Source organism: Gadus morhua, chromosome 11 (genome assembly GCF_902167405.1).
Source record: "Gadus morhua chromosome 11, gadMor3.0, whole genome shotgun sequence".
NCBI lineage: Eukaryota > Metazoa > Chordata > Actinopteri > Gadiformes > Gadidae > Gadus > Gadus morhua.
Genome location: NC_044058.1, coordinates 21351538 through 21369937, shown reverse-complemented (window position 1 = coordinate 21369937; position 18400 = coordinate 21351538). Strand labels below are relative to the sequence as shown.

The following is an 18400-nucleotide window of genomic DNA, read 5'->3' as shown; positions in this document are numbered from 1 at the left end:
CTCTTCACTGTGTCCTCGCTGTGTCTCCTCCGCGCCCCTCGCTATGTCTCCGCCGCTCTCCTCGCTGTGCCTCCACCACTTTCCTCCCCGTGTCTCCGCACCCCAGTGTGCACACCGCAGGAGGGCTGGAATCAAAGCCGCTTCTCACAAGAAGACCTTCTTTAAGGAGCCCGGACTCGCAGAGAAAACAAGTGGGGAGTGCTGCGTGTGGCGGGGGTGTCTATTAAAACGCCTGACCCTCCCCCCCTTGCCTAGCCCCTCCCTCCTCCCCCTTCAATCCCCCTAATAACAACTGTCAAGGCGACCCTTGTCTGTCAGCTGAGGGATTTGGTACTTTAAGCTCTGCCTGCGACTTACAGCTTCTGTATATGGCTGTCACTCCCCCGAAACCGAAAGATACTCCAGGCTTTGACAGGCCTTGATTTATTATAGGGCCAGAGGGCAGTGTTTGTGTGTGTTTGTGTGTTTGCGTGTGCTTGTGTGTGTGTGTGGGGTGGGGGTCTTTGTTTAATTCCTGGTCCGGGTTGATCCCCCCATGCTGATGTCTTTGAGGAAATATCCCCTCAGACACTTGATCATCGGCTGTTTGTCTTCTCGTTCTCATTAGCCCCGTAACTTTTGAGCAGATGGTCACACTCTGCGCCTTCCCTGATTTAGCACACATCTTAAAAAGCATTTAGGTACGAGGCTCACTCTCAAGTCCCGCTTAGCATCCTAATGGCTGCCGTACTCCGCTAATGTGGAGTTATTTCAAAGGTATCATTTGGATATTTAAATTAAAAGTAATTAAGAAGCTGTTCCCGCCTGCATGCCTAGAGAGAGGCAGGGCTCGCGTTTGCAGTTTGACTTTCAATGTTTATTTCGCTTTCGGTGTGGCGAATTTTTTTCTCAAATACTGTAAACACACTACTCCAGCACTACTCAGGGGTTCCATGCATGGACTTTTCCTCTACAGTTTTCACGCTAATAAAGACGAGTGTAAATTGTTGTAGGTGTCAAGTCAAGTGTCGGGAGGATATCTCGTGGAAACAGACGGAGGGAGGATGTGTCTGCATGCGCCCAATCAGGCCTTTTGTGTTCTGCTGACAGGGTTGCAAGGGAGCAAAACCGAGGGCCAGGGAAAAGCTAGTAAACATTCACTTGAGTCAGTTTCGCTGTTTGCATCAGACATGTATAAAGGCTTGCGTCAAATGTTTTGGGTTGGACACACACACACACACACACACACACACACACACACACACACACACACACACACACACACACACACACACACACACACACACACAAACATAGCCATGAACACACATGGATTAACAAAACCTGGAGGAATAGTATTGCATCGGATTGAACCTTTTTTTATTCCACAATGTCGGCCCCGTCGTGAATGGCGGTCTGTCAGTCATAAGTTATTAGATCTGTGTTAATAACCGAAAGGAGCCTGCTAGTGTCTGCTTCTTAATATGTTCCCTCATATCGGCTCTCGTGCAGGTTTTCTGTTCTGGTGATGAGGCGATCAAAAAGCAATAACGCACGATAGCATTAGGCTCACAATTTTGTGCGTTATCGTCTGGTGGCTGAACTGCTTCAGGGGGGTAGGGGGTGGGGGGGCGCCTGCCCACGTCATTCGTCCGTGGGTCATAGCAAGAAGGGCTGCTCTGGAATGTATGGATCAAAATATAGTTGAAGAAAAATGATCAAATACTTACAAATGACGCATTCTAGACGCACGCATCGATTTGACTGCGAGAAAATCTGCCATGTTCTTGGTTTGGAAATAAAAGTATGTTTTGGTGTCTTTTTCGTAGTCCAGGTTTCGTATTCTGAGGACGCTGAAAGTGAGCTATTTTCTCCTTCGAGGGCCCTGTGCATCGGCAGGGAGGGGGGGGTGGCAGCCCAACCTAGAGCCCTGCTGAGCACAGCTGCCGATATCGGAGTGACACCCCACAATAGACTAGTGTTCTGCACGCTGACACTTTGCCCGTGTCAATCACTGGAAACTACTGCAGAGTTTGATTGAGTTGTGCATTTAGATAGGGGCACCAAACTGAACGTTCTGCTCCTATAGATGTCATAATTTCTTTCAAGTGTGTGTGTGTGTGAGTGTGTGCGCGTGTGTGTGTGTGTGTGTGTGTGCATAATATTCAATGACTCTTTGTATTGCATGTAGCTTTTTTCATTATTTTTTATAATGATAGTTTGTGGTTGCTTTAGATTGCTTGAGTTGTGTCAGTGGTATCAGAGAAGTCAATCTGCTTTTGACAAGTGTGCTTAATTTGTGAATAATTAGGAGCATGTTAGTCATCAATAAGTGCCTCCTCAGCTTGGCTTCTCCTAAGAATAATTTCCATATGTAGTTTCCATATATATCTATGGGAAAGACTGTGATTATAACGAGTGGGCGAGTGATTGCTAAGAAATAAATCTGGTATATATATATATATATATATATATATATATATATATATATATATATATAATAATAAATAATCAAGACCAGATTTATTTCTTTAAGTCAATATCAAAAATCTGTTTCTTTAGCAATTACTCAACCCCTTGTCGTAATCACAGTTATTCCATTCTACGGAATAATAGATGACTTCACTGATTTGAGGAGCTTTTAAGTGGTGGCAAGAAAAAGGGGCGGGTTCCTCAGATAACTTATCAAGCCAGCCTGGCCGGCCGGACTGAACCGGTGTTCCTTAACTCTGCTCCAGCGGAGAATCGCTCCAATTTCAAACCGACTCCCCTCAGCAGGACATGAGGTCACCCTCCAGTGAACAGCTCTCCCAGACCACCCATTGATCCGTCTGAGGTGTTCGACGTTCATTCAGTCCGAGGTCTGAGCCGAGGCCGCCGGCTGATGACTCCACACACACACACACAACAAGCGCGCCGGTACCGGCTACCGGTGTCAGCAGTATCGGGCCTGAAGCCACATCAACGCAGCTTTCAAACAAGCCGTGTGATTGGCATGATGCTTGAAATACGTTATGGTTTTATTCAGTCGGAGGTGTTGGCAGAGACCGTTTGTTGTAGAATCCACACTAGAAATAAGCCTCCTGGTATTGGCTACTGGTGGTACCAACAACTTGCCAGTTAAACCAGTTATTCTCAACTGGGGGTTCCCAACACAAACGTGGGGGTGCGTGTTTTCAGTGAGTCACAGAGCGTATGCCAAACCTTTGATTTTAGAGGGAAGCTCATGGATTAACTCATCTTTCAATGTTGAATCATGTTTTAATGGATTACCATTTTACTGAGTTAAGCCCGACTTGTTTCAGCGTTTTGTTCGCTCAATGGTTTCAACAGTACATGAAAGACTTTGTTGCTTGCTGCAATAATATTATCATATTATTGCAGTAATATTTTTTGTAGATTTGGGTCCTGGCCAAGGCTAGACCAGTTGAGAACCACTGTTTTAAACCACTTCCCAATAAATTTTCAATATACCAAGCGATCATGAAGATCCTTGACACATGTGCTCCCCCTCACACAAACATTTATAGATTTGTTTAAATAGACGTTTTCAAAATGTATTTATAAAACGGGTGAACATTGCCTCCAATTGCATCAAATTGCCTCATTCGCAATGTTTGCAGATCATATGTGAATCCCATCTTCGGTGAACTGTGATTGTAAGAGCTTGGCCTCATTTGGGTTTAGATTGATGTGCTGTCTGGTAGGACATGTCCTCATGTGGTGGATTCCCCCACCTTTCACATCCTGGTCGTCCCACCTTGTGTGAACATGTGAAGAGGCAGCACTCAAAACACAGCCATTATTCTGGAACAATGGTCTATTGTAGAGTGTGATTTAAAGTTTAAAGGAGAAAGTTTTTCCTATCTCTACCATAGTAACAAAGCGAGCTCTCCTGACAGAACCGTTGCAAAATGCGTTAAAGTGACGTTAAACGCTGTATAGATGGACACAGAGGTTAGCTTCTCCAGTCCGCCTTCACTTGAACCTCTTGACCTCCTCTGGCCACAAGGAGTATTTATTTACCTGCTGTGGGAGTGTACTTTTGTTACAGAAACAGTCAGAGATCACTTCAGTTTGACAGGTCGTATTGACCGGTTAAACATCCTGGGCGCATCTCGCTATTAAACCAACAACTGCGCCCTTGTCTTTGTTTTTCTGTGTGTGTGGGTAATCCCCAAACCGCACATTCAGACATCGCTGCCAGGGTGAATTATTAAAGCCAAGCTTAAGTCAAAACAGCAGTCTGACTTTGAGGAAGAATAAGTTGCTTTGCTCTTCATTATGCATTCAACCTGGATCCTTAACCTACCCCTGTCATTATCTTCGTAATGGCATTGCTGGTCCTGTCAGCGTTTTTGTCTTTTCGGAATTAATGGGGCCGAGAAGTTTTATGGTTTCTGGAATTGAAGGAACACGCGTAGAATTTATTTCATTAGTTACACTGATGCTGAGTTTATGAAACAACATTTATACAATTAAGGCCTTTGTTTACAATCAGTCAAGTGCAGCACATTTATCATATAGAGAAAATGTTGTCTTTATCGTGAGTCTTTATTAACTATCGCATAAAAAATGATCTTTAAACACCACATCCTCGCTCACCATCCCACATCCAGGAAACCCAGTACAGTCACATGATGCGCATCTCGACGAAGTCACCCTATTAATTGTATTGTTCATCCTTAAAATGCATTTCATTTTCCTGCCATAAAGCGTGTGTCCAATTATTCAGAACACCATTTAATGGCAAAATAACTCACCCGGCATTGCCATCCATCTCAAACAAGTCCTGTCCTTAGCGTCTACTGTCTTCCATTGTTCTCCATCTCCAAACCCTCTTAAACATCTCAAACCCTTCCTGTCCTTAGCGTCTACTTTCTTCTAGGTTCTCAATCTCAAAACCCTCTCAAATATCTAAAACCCTCCCCGTCCTTAATGTCTTCTGTCCTCTATCGTTCTCCTTCCCACAAACATCTCCAACCAGTCCTTTCCTTCACCTCTCTCTCCTATCGTTCTCCATCTCACAACCCTCTCAAACGTCTCAACCCACTCCTGTCATTAACGTCTACCCTCACAAACATCTCAAATCCCTCTCAAACATCCCAAACCCTTCTTGATTAAACGTCTACTGCCTTGTATCGTTCTCCATCTCAAAACCCTCTGAAACATCCCAAACCAGTTCTGTCCTTAAAGAGCACCTATTAGGCTTTGTCGACTTTTATGACCTATACACGTTGTTAGAATGATTTATAGTATAATCACAACGGAGTGGGGTTGGCAGGAGGGGGGGCGGAGAAGGACGAAGCCGAGTGTTGACAGAGAATGCCGAAAGCGCCCAGATGAGAGGAAGAGTTTCCCGAAAATCTGCATAGTTTTTTGTGCCGTGATTCGTGTCAGGTCGCTCTAAAGGAGTCATTGCTCAGAAATTAAGGCCAGAAAAGTAGTATAATAGGAGATCCTGAACATCTGCTGTCTATCGTCTCCCCCTTTCCAGTCGTTACCCTGGACACTTACTCGTGCATGGACCCGGGCATCCCGGTAAACGGGGCGCGACTGGGCCACGACCTGTCCATCGGCGCCACCGTCACCTACCGCTGCGAGCCCGGCTACCGCCTGAGCCATGAAGAGGCGCTGGCCTGCGAGAGGAACCACTTCTGGAGCAACCCCCTGCCTACCTGTGACGGTACGTTGGGGACCCGGACAAACAATGTGTTATCGTTTCATGTAGAGCCCCGGGCTTTTTTAAAATTATATTTTCCGCCATACTGCACGTGGTACGCACGGGGTTAAGTCACGGTCAACCGAGTGCCCACTTTTATGTTATGTTCTTGTGAGCCGTGACAAATAAAACAAGTGCAACATGTCAGGGCTGTGATCTAGGATGTTTGATGATCCTTTGCGTACGAACCAGTGTGTGCCAGTGTGGTAATCCAGGCGTGATAGTTTTGATGTTCGGCGGATGATGTAATTGATTCGGAAATTAAGCGTGGCCGCAACGTCTCTCGGTACAAGCTCCCTTTGTGAGCCGTTTGATTTGCATAGACAGTAATTGATGTTTTGCAGGGAAGCTAATTCCATTGGCTCGGACCCTTTTCTGCAGTTGGTTTTATTCCCAAACTAAAATGAACATTGCGGTCCAGTCGGCATCGGTGAAACGCTCTCTCAGAAGCCCTTAAACCTATAGTGTTTAAACAAATCCCCAAGAAGGTGTTTTATTCGGAGCAGAAACTCGGGAAGGTAACGCGTTTTTCACATTTCTACAAATAAACAAAATCGATGTTGAACCGATACATCCAGGGTGTCTTGAGTCGTATGCGGCAAAAAATGCAGAGCGCTGCAATTATGTTTGCTTCGTGTGTTCCCACAGAAACAAGTTTGTTTTTAAATCTCAAATCCCTTCTCTTTCGTTGAACCCAAAAAAACCTTAATTTCTGGGCTTATTTACACTTTTTCCACTTTTCCGCTTTTTTCGAACAAGTACGAACAAACAACGCCGTCCGATGGCGGCGGGCTGCTGAAACGGGCGAACAACACAAGGGAATGCAAAGAGCCCTGGGGGGGGGGGTTGGGTAGGGTAGGGGGGGGGGGCTAGCGCGCTTCAGAGTTGGGTGTTTGCGGTGTCGGCGCGGCTCGGTAAATTGCAATGAAGCCTGGCGGCGTTCTCATCCTATAGGTGTCGGCCCCCGGGGCCCCGGTCGCCATGACCACCGCTCCCCCCCCCCTCAACGCTGCTACCTCCGAGTGTACTCATCCACTTTTAATGACTTTATGTAATTTTAGCTCATTAATAAAACATGTGATATAATTTTGTTGGTGAGCGCGGATCCAGGGGGCCTTGATGTGTTGTGCGGCTGGAGGGCCCTTGGGTGCTAGAGGAGAAAGGAAGGAAGGAAGGAGAGGGCGTGCGTCCGTCTGTGCGTGTCCGTGTGTGTGTTTGTGTGTATGTGTGTGTGTGTGCCTGTGACGTGTATATGTATGATGTGTATGTGTGCGTTTGTTGCACATGTATGTGTGTGTCAGTGTGTGTTTGTGTGTATGTGTGTGTGTGTGTGTGTGCCTGTGACGTGTATATGTATGATGTGTATGTGTGCGTTTGTTGCACATGTATGTGTGTGTCAGTGTGTGTTTGTGTGTATGTGTGAGTGTGTGTTTTTATATGTCCGCGTGTGTGTGTGTTTATATGTGTCTGGGTGTGCGTGTTAGTTTGTGTGCTCCCATGTGCTTTAAGGGTGATTGGAAGTGTGGGTGTGCATGTGTTTGCATGCATCTGTGTGTGTGTGTGGTTTTGCATACATGTGTGAGTGCATGCACACGTGTAGAGCACATGCATGCACGTGCACACACACACACACACACACGCCTGCCTGTGTCTGTGTGCGTCTGATACAGCTGTGCTGCCCCGGGGCTCCTCTGTGATCCAGCTCATTAGCATTCCCCGCGTTTCCCTTCTTTTTTTAAAGTCGTTTCTCCAATATTTGCCGACCAAAACTGTCTCATCGCGGCGCGAGCCAGCCGAGTGTTTATAAGTCATTGCCAACTTCAGGGAAACGTCCAGAGCCTACAGGAACAACAAAGGCACTGCATCTCATTTATTCAACGCTGTTTTTATCCTAAAACGGCGCCCTTTATGCGTGATGACCTTTTTAGGCGCACGACAACGTGACAACGTCGGGGGAAAAGAGCTTGTGTATTCTTTTTTTGTACCATACCCAATTAGACAGGTGAACCTTCAGGCGGAAATAGCATTAGCCTGCGTTGCCCCCGGCGACCTTTGAGGCCAAAGGCTCTATCTTATTAACTTATTGTGATGAGATAAAGAGCTCTCCTGTCAGAGCGCTATATGTCACCAGTCATCCCACCACAGCCAGGTGGACGTCGATGTCTCAACTGCGGGACGTCTGCGCTTTGGCCCCGCCAACCTATGGCCCCGCCCACCTCTGGCGTGTTGAGCTGCAGGTGTTACATGAAGTTGTTACTGCTTCACGCTGGTGATCGTGTGTGTGTGTGTGTGTGTGTGTGTGTGTGTGTGTGTGTGTGTGTGTGTGTGTGTGTGTGTGTGTGTGTGTGTGTGTGTGTGTGTGTGTGTGTGTGTGTGTGTGTGTGGGGGCGTGTGTGTGTGTGGGGGCGTGTGTGTGTGGGGGCGTGTGTGTGTGTGGGGGCGTGTGTGCATGCGCCAAACAAACCTTTTGAATTCACTTCTGCTCCAATGATGCAAGCCCCTTTTAGAAAAGATAATCTGCCCTTCTCTCTAAAACGGTGAGCAGAGGGCCATATCTCAATGTCGTTCAAGTGAATTAACCGTCAATTTGTGCAGAAATAATGTCAATTTTATAAAGTGAAACCTGATCACGGTCTTGGTCCCACAACGCTTGTTCACAGGTACCATTTTATGACCTCCCCCCCCCATAACCCTAGCCACCCTCCCCCCAAAGGGCAATGAAGAACCCCTAATAATCAAGGAAGGAACCTTGAGATGGAACGGCGAAAGACAGACCCCTCCTTCCTGGGATGGTTTATTTAGGAGTGCAATAAATAAAAGTGTGGTGTCCATGCATCAATGTCAGCATCACCTTGGCCTGATCTCTCCTCTGCCCTCTCTCGTTCTCCCTCTCTCCCTCTCTCCCTCTCTCCCTCTCTCCCTCCCTCTCAGCGTCGTGCGGGGGCGACATCCAAGGTCCGGGCGGTATCATCCTGTCTCCGGGCTTCCCGGAGCTCTACCCCAGCTCCCTCAACTGTACCTGGACCGTGGAGGTCAGCCATGGCAAAGGTAAACCCGAACCCTGGTCTCCCGCCCTGGGCACAATTCCCGAGCCTCCGTGTCTGACTGACGCGACGTGACGGGTTGGAAGGGAGCGCTCCCGGCGAACCGGGAAGGTCACGGTAGACGTGGAAACAGGTATCGCGTTGTTATTGTGTTTTTTGCGATTTTACTCTTTGCCGCGACTACGACTACTACGATATTCAACCCTAACCCTGACCCTTATTATAGCGCTTTTCTAACCAGTGACCACTCAAAGCGCTTTACCATAAGGCCTGACATTAACCCATACATGCACACATTCGCACACCGACGGCGGGGTCGGCCACGCAAGGTGACAGCCATCTCGTCAGGACTAGTTAGGGTGATGTGTCTTGACACCTCAACACTCAGCTAGGAGGAGCCGGGGATCAAACTAGCAACCTTCCGTTGACCAGCCGACCCACTCTGCCTCCTGAGCCTCATGCCGCCCGTGTGGCTCTGCACAGTATGGTGGAGAATACCCTGCTGGTGCCGCTGGGGTACTGCAGGATGTATTTTTTCTTGTTAAGCACCTGTCGTTGTTTTGTTTCTACCCCACACTGTTGCATCGTGGGCATCTACTTTAATTCTTTATAAAAATTGCTGATGTAAAAAAGCTGATCATTTAGGTTGACGAATAATCGCTCCCGTGGCGTTTAATTCTGCGGCATTAAGATGAAATGCCGTTACACCTTTCCTCCTGTTGTTATTTTTAATTGATTGCGGTAATAATTTCCCCCCAAATTGCTACCAAATGTGCCTATTAGGGGTAATTGATAACACTCATAATGATGGCATATCATCGTTTTTCTTCTTCTTTTTCAAAGAGTACAGCATAACCGTTTATATGATCCCTGGCGTGGCACCCCTCCCCAGTCATCCCCCCCCTCCCCCTCCCCCTCCCACATGATTTCAATGGGAAATTGATGGAACTCAACGCTGACGTCTGTATTCTTGTCCCTGCTGTTTTGATTCGATGCCAAACCTTTCCTCAAAGAGCCTCATTGAAACCACTGCTGTGCATTTCCATTTTGCAACAAACTGATCTCACTCTCCCTGCTGATTGGCTATCACGCCCCACCGCACGCTCGCCCCAAGGTGTCCAGGAAGAAGTTGTTACTAGTTTCACACATTTTGGGCTTTTCGTCCCACAGTCCCATCAGCTATTTAATCACACTGTCTCCCCTGGGTTCAAGGGGGGCCTCACCCCCCTGGCGGCCATCTTGATTAAATCTCGGTCCTAAACATTCGCGTTTAAATCCGAGATTGGTGTGAAGGCCCATTCCAAGGATAGAATTAATGTTCTTGCATTGCCGGTTACATCGCACTCCAACTCAATAAACGCCTACCTTTCGCACCAAAGCACAAAAACATTCAGAAACGTATTTCACACCAGGAACACAAAATACGACATATCCTATCCTGCCTCGTTGGTCAGTGTCCAAGTTCAGAACTTGACCGCGCAACCACAACACTTTTAAAAAGTACACGCTCAGCTAAAAGGCTCTCGGCTCCTCTGAACCTCTCCGTTCTCCCTCCTCCGCCCCTCGCTCCAGGCGTCCAGTTCACCTTCTACTCCTTCCACCTGGAGGACCACCACGACTACCTGCTGATCACGGAGAACGGCAGCTTCAGCCGCCCCCTGGCGCGCCTCACCGGGTCGGAGCGCCCCGCGCCCATCAACGCCGGCCTCTACGGGAACTTCAAGGCCCAGCTCCGCTTCATCTCGGACTTCTCCATATCGCTGCAGGGCTTCAACATCTCCTTCTCGGGTGAGGAGGGGTATGGGGGTGGGGGAGGGGTGTGGGGGAGGAAGGGAGGATGAAGAGGGTTGGACAGTAGGGAGGGGGGAGGTAGGGAGGGTGAGGAGGGGGCAGGGAGGGTGGGGGAGAAGGGAAGGTGGGAGGGAGGGTCAGGAGGGTTGGACAGCTGGGGGGGGAGGAGAGGGGGAGGGTGGGAGGGAGGGTCAGGAGGGTTGGACACAGGGGGGGAGGGAGGGAGGGAGGGAGGGGGGGGCAGGAGGGTTGGACAGCAGGGGCGGGGAGAGGGTGCCAGGGTTGAGAGGTTGAGGAACGCTGTGTCCGGATCAAAAGAAAGGTGGTGCAGATGGGATGGCGCGGTACGAGGGATGCAGTGGCTCTTTGCTGCCAGTTAGGGGCTGATTATTTACGTTTTTCTCCGTCTAACAAGTGGCGCGTCAGGGGGAATAGCGTGGCGCAGGGAGGGCGTGTTCGGGCCTCAGGCTTTAAGACTTAATGCGATCAATCATCGACGGCAAGACAGGCGACGATCAGAGTCCAACCGTTCGAGCGGGGAGATCAGGCTCAACGCTCGCCCCTTAAGGAGCGAGCGTTGAGCCCTGGTCGCCCCTTAAGGAGCCGAGACAGCTACAACATGTGAGGCAGTGATTTGCGTGTCTGATCAGGGGTGAGCTGGAGGTTGGGCCGGGTTGATTCAAGCGGGATCATTAAGAGGGGGCAAGGTCAGCGGGGGTATAGACGGTGTATCCTGGAGTGGGATGATCATCAAAGCGGACGTCAGACACGTATCTCCCTGCCCACCACCCCCCCCCCCCCCCCCCACTCTGCCTGAGGGAGGCATGGAGGGAGGGAGGGAGGGGAGGGAGGGAGGGAGAGAGAGAGGAGGGAGGGAGAGAGAGGAGGGGGGGAGAGAGAGAAAAGAAGGGAGAGAGGGAGGGGGAAGGAGGGAGAGAGGGGAGGGACGGACGGAGGGAGTGAGGGAGAGAGAGAGAGAGAGAGAGAGGAGCAGGTTGAGAGAAAGGACGGTTGGGGGGGAGGTAGAGAGAGATACAGACAGAAGGGGGAGAGATAAGATGAATGCAATGGGTTATGGGTTATGTTGGAAGGGGGAAAGAGGGAGATAGAAAAAACGTGGGAAAATAACGATGAAATGAGTGTGTAAGTCACGTGCGGTCTAGATAGATATTTGCCCGCTGTTTGCTGAGGCGGAGCAAACCCTCGCGTGGTCATGAATATTCATGCGGTTATCTGATGATTAGAGCAGTCTTTTTGTCCTTATGTGCTCCACAATTAGGGTCTATAGATTGCCTGCTAAGCAATGCATTTGAAACTTTTATGACCTTTTGAAAAGGACTGCCAATTTGTTTAGCCTTTGGATAGTGCGAGCACTGGGTACAAAAAGTACTTCAAATTCGTACTCCGATCTCAACGCTCAAGCTTGTGGATTTAATTGGCACTAGATTTAATTAGCATGAATCATATTCATATTTCCTTTCCCCTTATAATGAATGACAACGTCGGTCCTCCTTTCAACAAAACAAGGCCTTCCAAGGTTTTCTGTCACACTCAATCCGAAATTTCGAAAGACGCTTCGACACCAGATATGTGAATTAAATATTACCGTAATATTTCTCGTCCCCCTTCCAGAGTACGACCTTGAACCCTGCGAGGACCCCGGCAGGCCCCAGTTCGGCGGGCACGCGGGCTCCAGGTTTGGGATCGGCGACTCCCTGGCCTTCACCTGCAACGCGGGCTACCGCCTGCAGGGGGCCAGGGAGGTGGTGTGTCTGGGGGGAGGCCGGCGCATGTGGAGCGCCCCTCTGCCAAGGTGTGTGGGTACGTGGTCAGCGCTTTCTACTCCCGTTTCCTTTTTGCTGCTCTTTCAGTTCTTCTGTTGTTGTTGTTGTTGTGGTGGTTGCTCGTACCGACGACGTTCAAACCTCAGCCAGAGAGGGCCTGTGACTGAACACACACTGGCAGGTGCACTATGTTTTATTTATTATTTTCATTCGCGTTCGGATTCACAACCGTTCATTTCAATCATGGTGATAAAAATGTCATGATGGGTTAGAGTTTAACAGTCCAAAAAAATGGATTTTCCTTGCTGCATGACACAGCTTTCTCTACCCAATGAGAGACAGAGTACGTCAAGATCAACTGGTTTGGTTTGAGCCCTTTGTGATTGTAATCCATCCAAGGATCTCTGTGTGTGAGGCCCAGGCCGAAGACTGATCATGCTAACGCTGGCGAAGGCCCTTGCCACACAAAGGTTTCCGAGGGCGATGGGGCCTCCTCAGCCCAGATTAAGCCGGCTCAAAATTTCCAGACACCAACACACGTTGGGGCCGCTGCTTTGCAGAGCACTCTGGCCATCGCCTCCGTCGCGTTTGGCCTCGCTCCGCTAAAAGACGCCTTAATCACAGTAATCGCACTCGCATTCTTCCCCAATTACGCGGAGAATCACATTAAGACAGAAAGAGGTTTGCCAGAGGAGTTAAAAGGGTAAACTATTCAGGGATCAACGTCAAAAGCGTGTGTTTTCTCCCCGAACGACTGTTAACTGGTTTAACATGCGCCGGCTGTCGTTTCATTTTCCTTTGCTCCCCGCGACTTTGAGGTGCACATTACGGTCATAAAGCACAGAGATACATACTCCTCGACTGATTGAAGCCACTTGGGTGAAATAAGTGCAGAGGATCTAGCTCCACTTAAGGGCACTAGGTGCTCGGCGAAACATCTCTTTGGTACTTTTGCCGGAGTATATTTTCCTACCTCTCCGCGGAGAAGCCTAATTTGATGACTCGTACGTCCGTAAGTGCTCACTCTGAAGATAATTCACAGCATCCTGTTGTATCAACTACGAGTGCGATGACGTCCCATGATGCAACGCTTCATGCCTGTTCACTAGTCCCTCGGTCGGCCCCGTGTGCGATTAACATGGTTATGGGGGCATGAATATTGCAAGGCGCGAAGTGAGGGCCAAGGAGGCAAACGGCACGACGTATCTTTTTATATCTCGTCGATTCTACTGTGGCTCACTTGATGTGGATAATAAGTGATGAAATATGCATGCTCATAAATGCTGCGAAATAATAAGTAAAAAGCGTTGGGCCAAGTTTTGTTTGTATTCATTAAACATGGCACTGACATATCACGATTATGCGCTCTGGTTCGGTGAAACATGCCCCCCCGCTGTGTGGAATCGAACGCGTGCTATTAAATCCTCTAATAAGAAAATAACCTGTATACGAAATCATTTAAATTAAATCTGTAGTGATTTTAAAATCGGCCGCTTATCCCGCGTTCAATATCTCATGATGCTTTTGGATTCGGTTGCTTATTGTTATCGTGATGAATGGCTATAATATTCCAAACAATTCATGCACGCACAAACACATCAACGTAATTCTTAACAACATAATGCCCCTGTCATTGTTATAACCTACACGCATTGCATTATGAGTTCAGCAGATTCAGAGTTCAGTCTGTCCGTGCCGTCACGTGACTCTGATCTCCCCCCCCCCCCCCCTTCCCGTCCCGTAGCTGAGTGTGGGTCGACGGTCACCGACAGCGAGGGTGCCCTGCTGTCCCCCAACTACCCCATGAACTACGCCGACAGCCACGAGTGTGTGTACAGCATCCACGTCCAGACGGGCAAAGGCATCAACGTCACCGCCACTGCTTTCCAGCTCGCCCAGGGAGACATCATCAAGGTACAAAAACAACAACGATAGTAAAAGGTGAACAGACTGGATATTGCCTCACATTCACCCCTTCATACACACATTCACACACGGACGAAGGAGTCAACCATGCAAGGCGACAGCCAGCTCGTCGGGAGCCATTGGGGTGAGGTGTCTTGCTCAGGGACACCACGACACTAGACCTTGTTTTTGAAATTGTGCGTGACACACGGATGAGTCACGGATAGTTTGTGAGTTGAATGTTGTTTGTCATCTTATCATCGTCATGACAATGGGGATCCTTTAGGCAGATTACATCACGGGCACCACTGGGATGAAATGGCTGATGTAAAACATGATCTAACGGTGGGTGCGATGGGAGGTCGGGGATCATTTAATTAGCCTGGACTTAGGATTCGGTGGACACTGTGGCCCTGACACCAGAAAGGAAACACATCCTTGTCTTGTTTGCAGCCCCCACTCTTCCTGGCTCCTCTGCAGGTCACCAGAGTTTGGCGACTGGACTAAATGCCGTTTAACCTCTGAGTTTCTTTCTTTTAAAACCAAATGTCATTGAAAAACACTTGGTATTCAGTGTTGACCTGGTGTTGTTCAGGAAGTTTACCGAGGGATTATTCATATCGAAACACTTTCCAAAGGTTTTCTGAAGCTAGGATCTGGTTTTCATCCAAAAATTAATATTGAGGAATGCAATGCTTGTTATTTTATGCAAAGTCAATATTCATAACTAGCTTGTGTTGCATGATTCTGGTGTGGAATCGCTGAAGAAGGATAGACTGCCCTAAGAAAGCAAGAAACCAAATCAAATGAAACCAATATTTTTTATCATCATCTCCTTACACCCATGTAGATCCAAACAAAGATGTAAAGAAGGAAATACCTAAATCAAATCAGTTTCTTAGCCTCTGTGAAAACGAAGACTCAAGACTCACTTGTTCAGAGTTCACCTAGACTCATGCATAGCCTCTTCCTTTACCCCCCACACCCTTCTTGCACACTTATTGTATATTGTACGTCCTTGCCCTTAAAAATAGTACTTAGCATTGTGTAGCCTCTTATCCTTGTTATCCTTGTTGTATACGGGGAATGGGTTAACCTAGCGATTGTTAGTAATTGGCACTTGTTTCATGACCATCCTAAATGTATCGACATCGATATACTGCTTCTCTTTCTTCTGACAAATGTACTTGTAAATGTACTTGTAAAAAACGTGTAAATCGCTTTGGATTAAGCATCTGCTAAATGCCCTAAATGTATAATGTAGTCAAAACCCTCGTAGCCATCCAACCCACCCTGGCCCCATAATCCCATGCCTGACGATGATGAATGACGCGTGTGCGTTTTTGAACCATTCTTTGTTTCTCTTCTTGTTGACCCCCCTCCCAGGTGTACGACGGCAAGGACACCGCGGCCCACCTCATGGGCAGCTACACGGGCACGGCCATGCTGGGCCTGTCCCTCACAAGCACCTCCAACCAGCTGTGGCTGGAGTTCTACTCTGACCAGGAAGCCACTGGGGAGGGCTTCAAGCTCCAGTACTACAGTAAGAGCAGCGCTGGCCTAGAGCTGCTCCATTATGGAAAAAAAATCATAGTCACGATTATTTTGCTCAATATTAAAATCGCCATTATTTTTGAGCTTGAAAACATGATGCGTTATGTGTTTCTCTCCAAAAAAACATTTGTAACTGAGAACTTCGAAATTTCCTGTTAAAAAAATACACTAAATGTTTGAATAAAAAATGTTCAGATCTAAAAAAAAATCCAAATATGTATCCCGCTGTTCTGAATAAAAATTCGAACTCGATAATAATCGTTTTTTTTTAATCGTTGGACGCAAAATTCAAAATCGCGTTGAAAAAACGATTAATTGCACAGCCGTACGCTGGCGTCGACACCATCGCGGAAGGTAGAATAACCGCTACTTCACTTTAACCTCGGCTCAGTGAGACCCCAGGGTTTGGGGGATGAGATTGAGACGTTAATTGAATCTCAGCTCACCGTTGTGTCTTATGTGGCTTCTTCGTCGTCGTCCCCGACAACAAGGCAGCTATAGCTACTGAGATGAATCTTGATACTGCTTCAGAGCTTTGTTTTCTTTCTCCCCTTCATGTTTGTTATTCTTGCTTCCCGCCCACGTTTATGTTGTCGGGTTGCTTTTTTGTTGCTATAACTGTGTCAGCTAGGTTCCAATCATTCTATGGGCTGAAATTACCGTCTGTACCTGCCTTGACATGCTTTGGTAAATGGAATGAAATTGTTTGTGTTTGTGAGATTTTTCTGTGCAGTGATGTGCGTGTGTGTGTGTGTGTGTGTGTGTGCGCGCACGCTCATAAAGTTTGGTAAGTGGTTCTCTGATAGTCAGATAGGCTCTGGGCTGTTCTCTAATTGGCCGTGTGTGTGTGTGTGTGTGTGTTGTTTGCTGAGACGAGAGAAGCAGGTTGGTGACACTGCAGTCTCCCTTACAATTTGGTTTTTAGTGTGTGTGTGTGTGTGTGTGTGTGTGTGTGTGTGTGTGTGTCTCTACGTGTTTGAGTGGGATGTTTCTTCTACGTAGGTGGTCGTTAAAGTCAAGGTTCAACGTGGTTAATGAGAATGGTGAAAGTGTCGATTTAATGAGACAAAGCCAAAGCCAGACAATCTCATTAGCTTGGCTTTTAGTTCATACGTGAAGGTCCACCTTTAGTAATATGTCGCGAAAGAGGTATACGAGATGGAGTAAATCAGGGTGTTAATTAACGTGGTGCGTTTGCTGTCGTACATCAACTGTGCTAAACACACTAACTAAGTTGTATGGCTCTCAGGTTGAGCTGCGGTTTGTCCCGTTCCTACTCTAGAAAAACGCAAGTTTCCACTAGAGAGGAAATGCATCTTCAGTTGGTTTAATTGCCAGCTGCCATTAAAACGAGGCACGGAGTAATTACATTTAGCTTCTTCGCTGAGCGTGGCCCGGTTCACTCGCACAATGCGTCTTGTGTCCTTTGCGTTTAGAACTTTTTTCCGCCAGGAAAATCACATAAGTTTAAATACAACATGTTGGGCTCTCAACCAAAAAGCGAAGGTGAAGAAAATGTACACGACGTGCTCGATAAAAAAATAATTCAGTGGAAGAAAGACAAAGAGCAGGCTTTCCAAAAACAAAAACTTCAAGGTCCGATTTGCAAAATTTGTTTATTCCAACCAAACTGAACGGCAAACGACCCTCTCCAACCGGGGAGCTTTCATTAAAACCCAACCCCTTACCACACAGCCCTCCCACCTAAAGTCCGCCCCGGGAATCAGGCAGTGTTTGGTAAAGTGTGACCAGCCCCGATTAGAGATTTACGACGGGCGTGACACTTGGAACACGGCCATAACAGCGAGCGCGCGGGGCAAACGGCGAGGGAAGACGCCATAAATCGCACGTTGCCAGGTTTATGGTCCGTCGTCGCGGCAACAGCGGCGGCGGCGGCTGCGGCTGCTGCTGCTGTATAGCAGGACTCTTAACGTTGTACGTCCCCCGGGCGGGGAGGTGGAGCAGAGACATAGGCCACGGTCTGGATCAAACACGCCGCGTTTTAACAGCCTTCCCCCGGAAACAGCCCGCTTGTTGAAGGCTTGTTTATCTAAATGTGATTCCCGCTCGCCTCCGTGTCGACCCTAACCCCCCGACTACACCCCCACCCCTCGGATGATTCCCTCCGAAACCCGTAAACGTCCACGCTCAATTGCGCTTTTAATCGTGGCGTCTTAATTGCGCGTTCATGTTTGCAAAAGGCTGGTTTTACCGCCGCGTAGTATAATGGTGGTTTAGGTCCAATCCTCATCCGTGCTCAACCGAAAATTAATTCCCGAGCTCAATCAATAAGGGCTTTACCATGCAGATAAACGGGAATATTGCCGCTCCTCATGAACGCAGTCATCTTTAAATGCTGATGAATAGCCGCGTGTGTGTGTGTTCGTGAGTGTGTGTGTGTGTGTGTGTGTGTGTGTGTGTGTGTGTGTGTGTGTGTGTGTGTGTGTGTGTGTGTGTGTGGTCCCTCTGGGACTCGGGATCACACAACTCAATCCTCAAACACTATCTGCCTCCTCCTCCCTTTCCTCCTCCTCTTTTTCCACCATCATCCCATCCTTCTCCTCCTCCTCTACCCCTCCTCCTCTTCCTCCATTCTAACCTCCTCCTCCTCCCTCCCCTCC

General features: G+C 48.1%; 1 protein-coding gene across 1 annotated transcript in view; it reads left to right on the top strand.

The window, feature by feature from the left end:
* The window catches only part of LOC115553642 (CUB and sushi domain-containing protein 3-like), a 251189-nt gene that overhangs the window by 79928 nt on the left and 152861 nt on the right, over nt 1–18400 (top strand). Inside the window, 6 exon segments of the mRNA XM_030370072.1 lie at nt 5477–5665; nt 8633–8749; nt 10318–10533; nt 12169–12357; nt 14065–14234; nt 15612–15768. Coding sequence (XP_030225932.1) covers nt 5477–5665; nt 8633–8749; nt 10318–10533; nt 12169–12357; nt 14065–14234; nt 15612–15768 — 1038 coding nt within the window.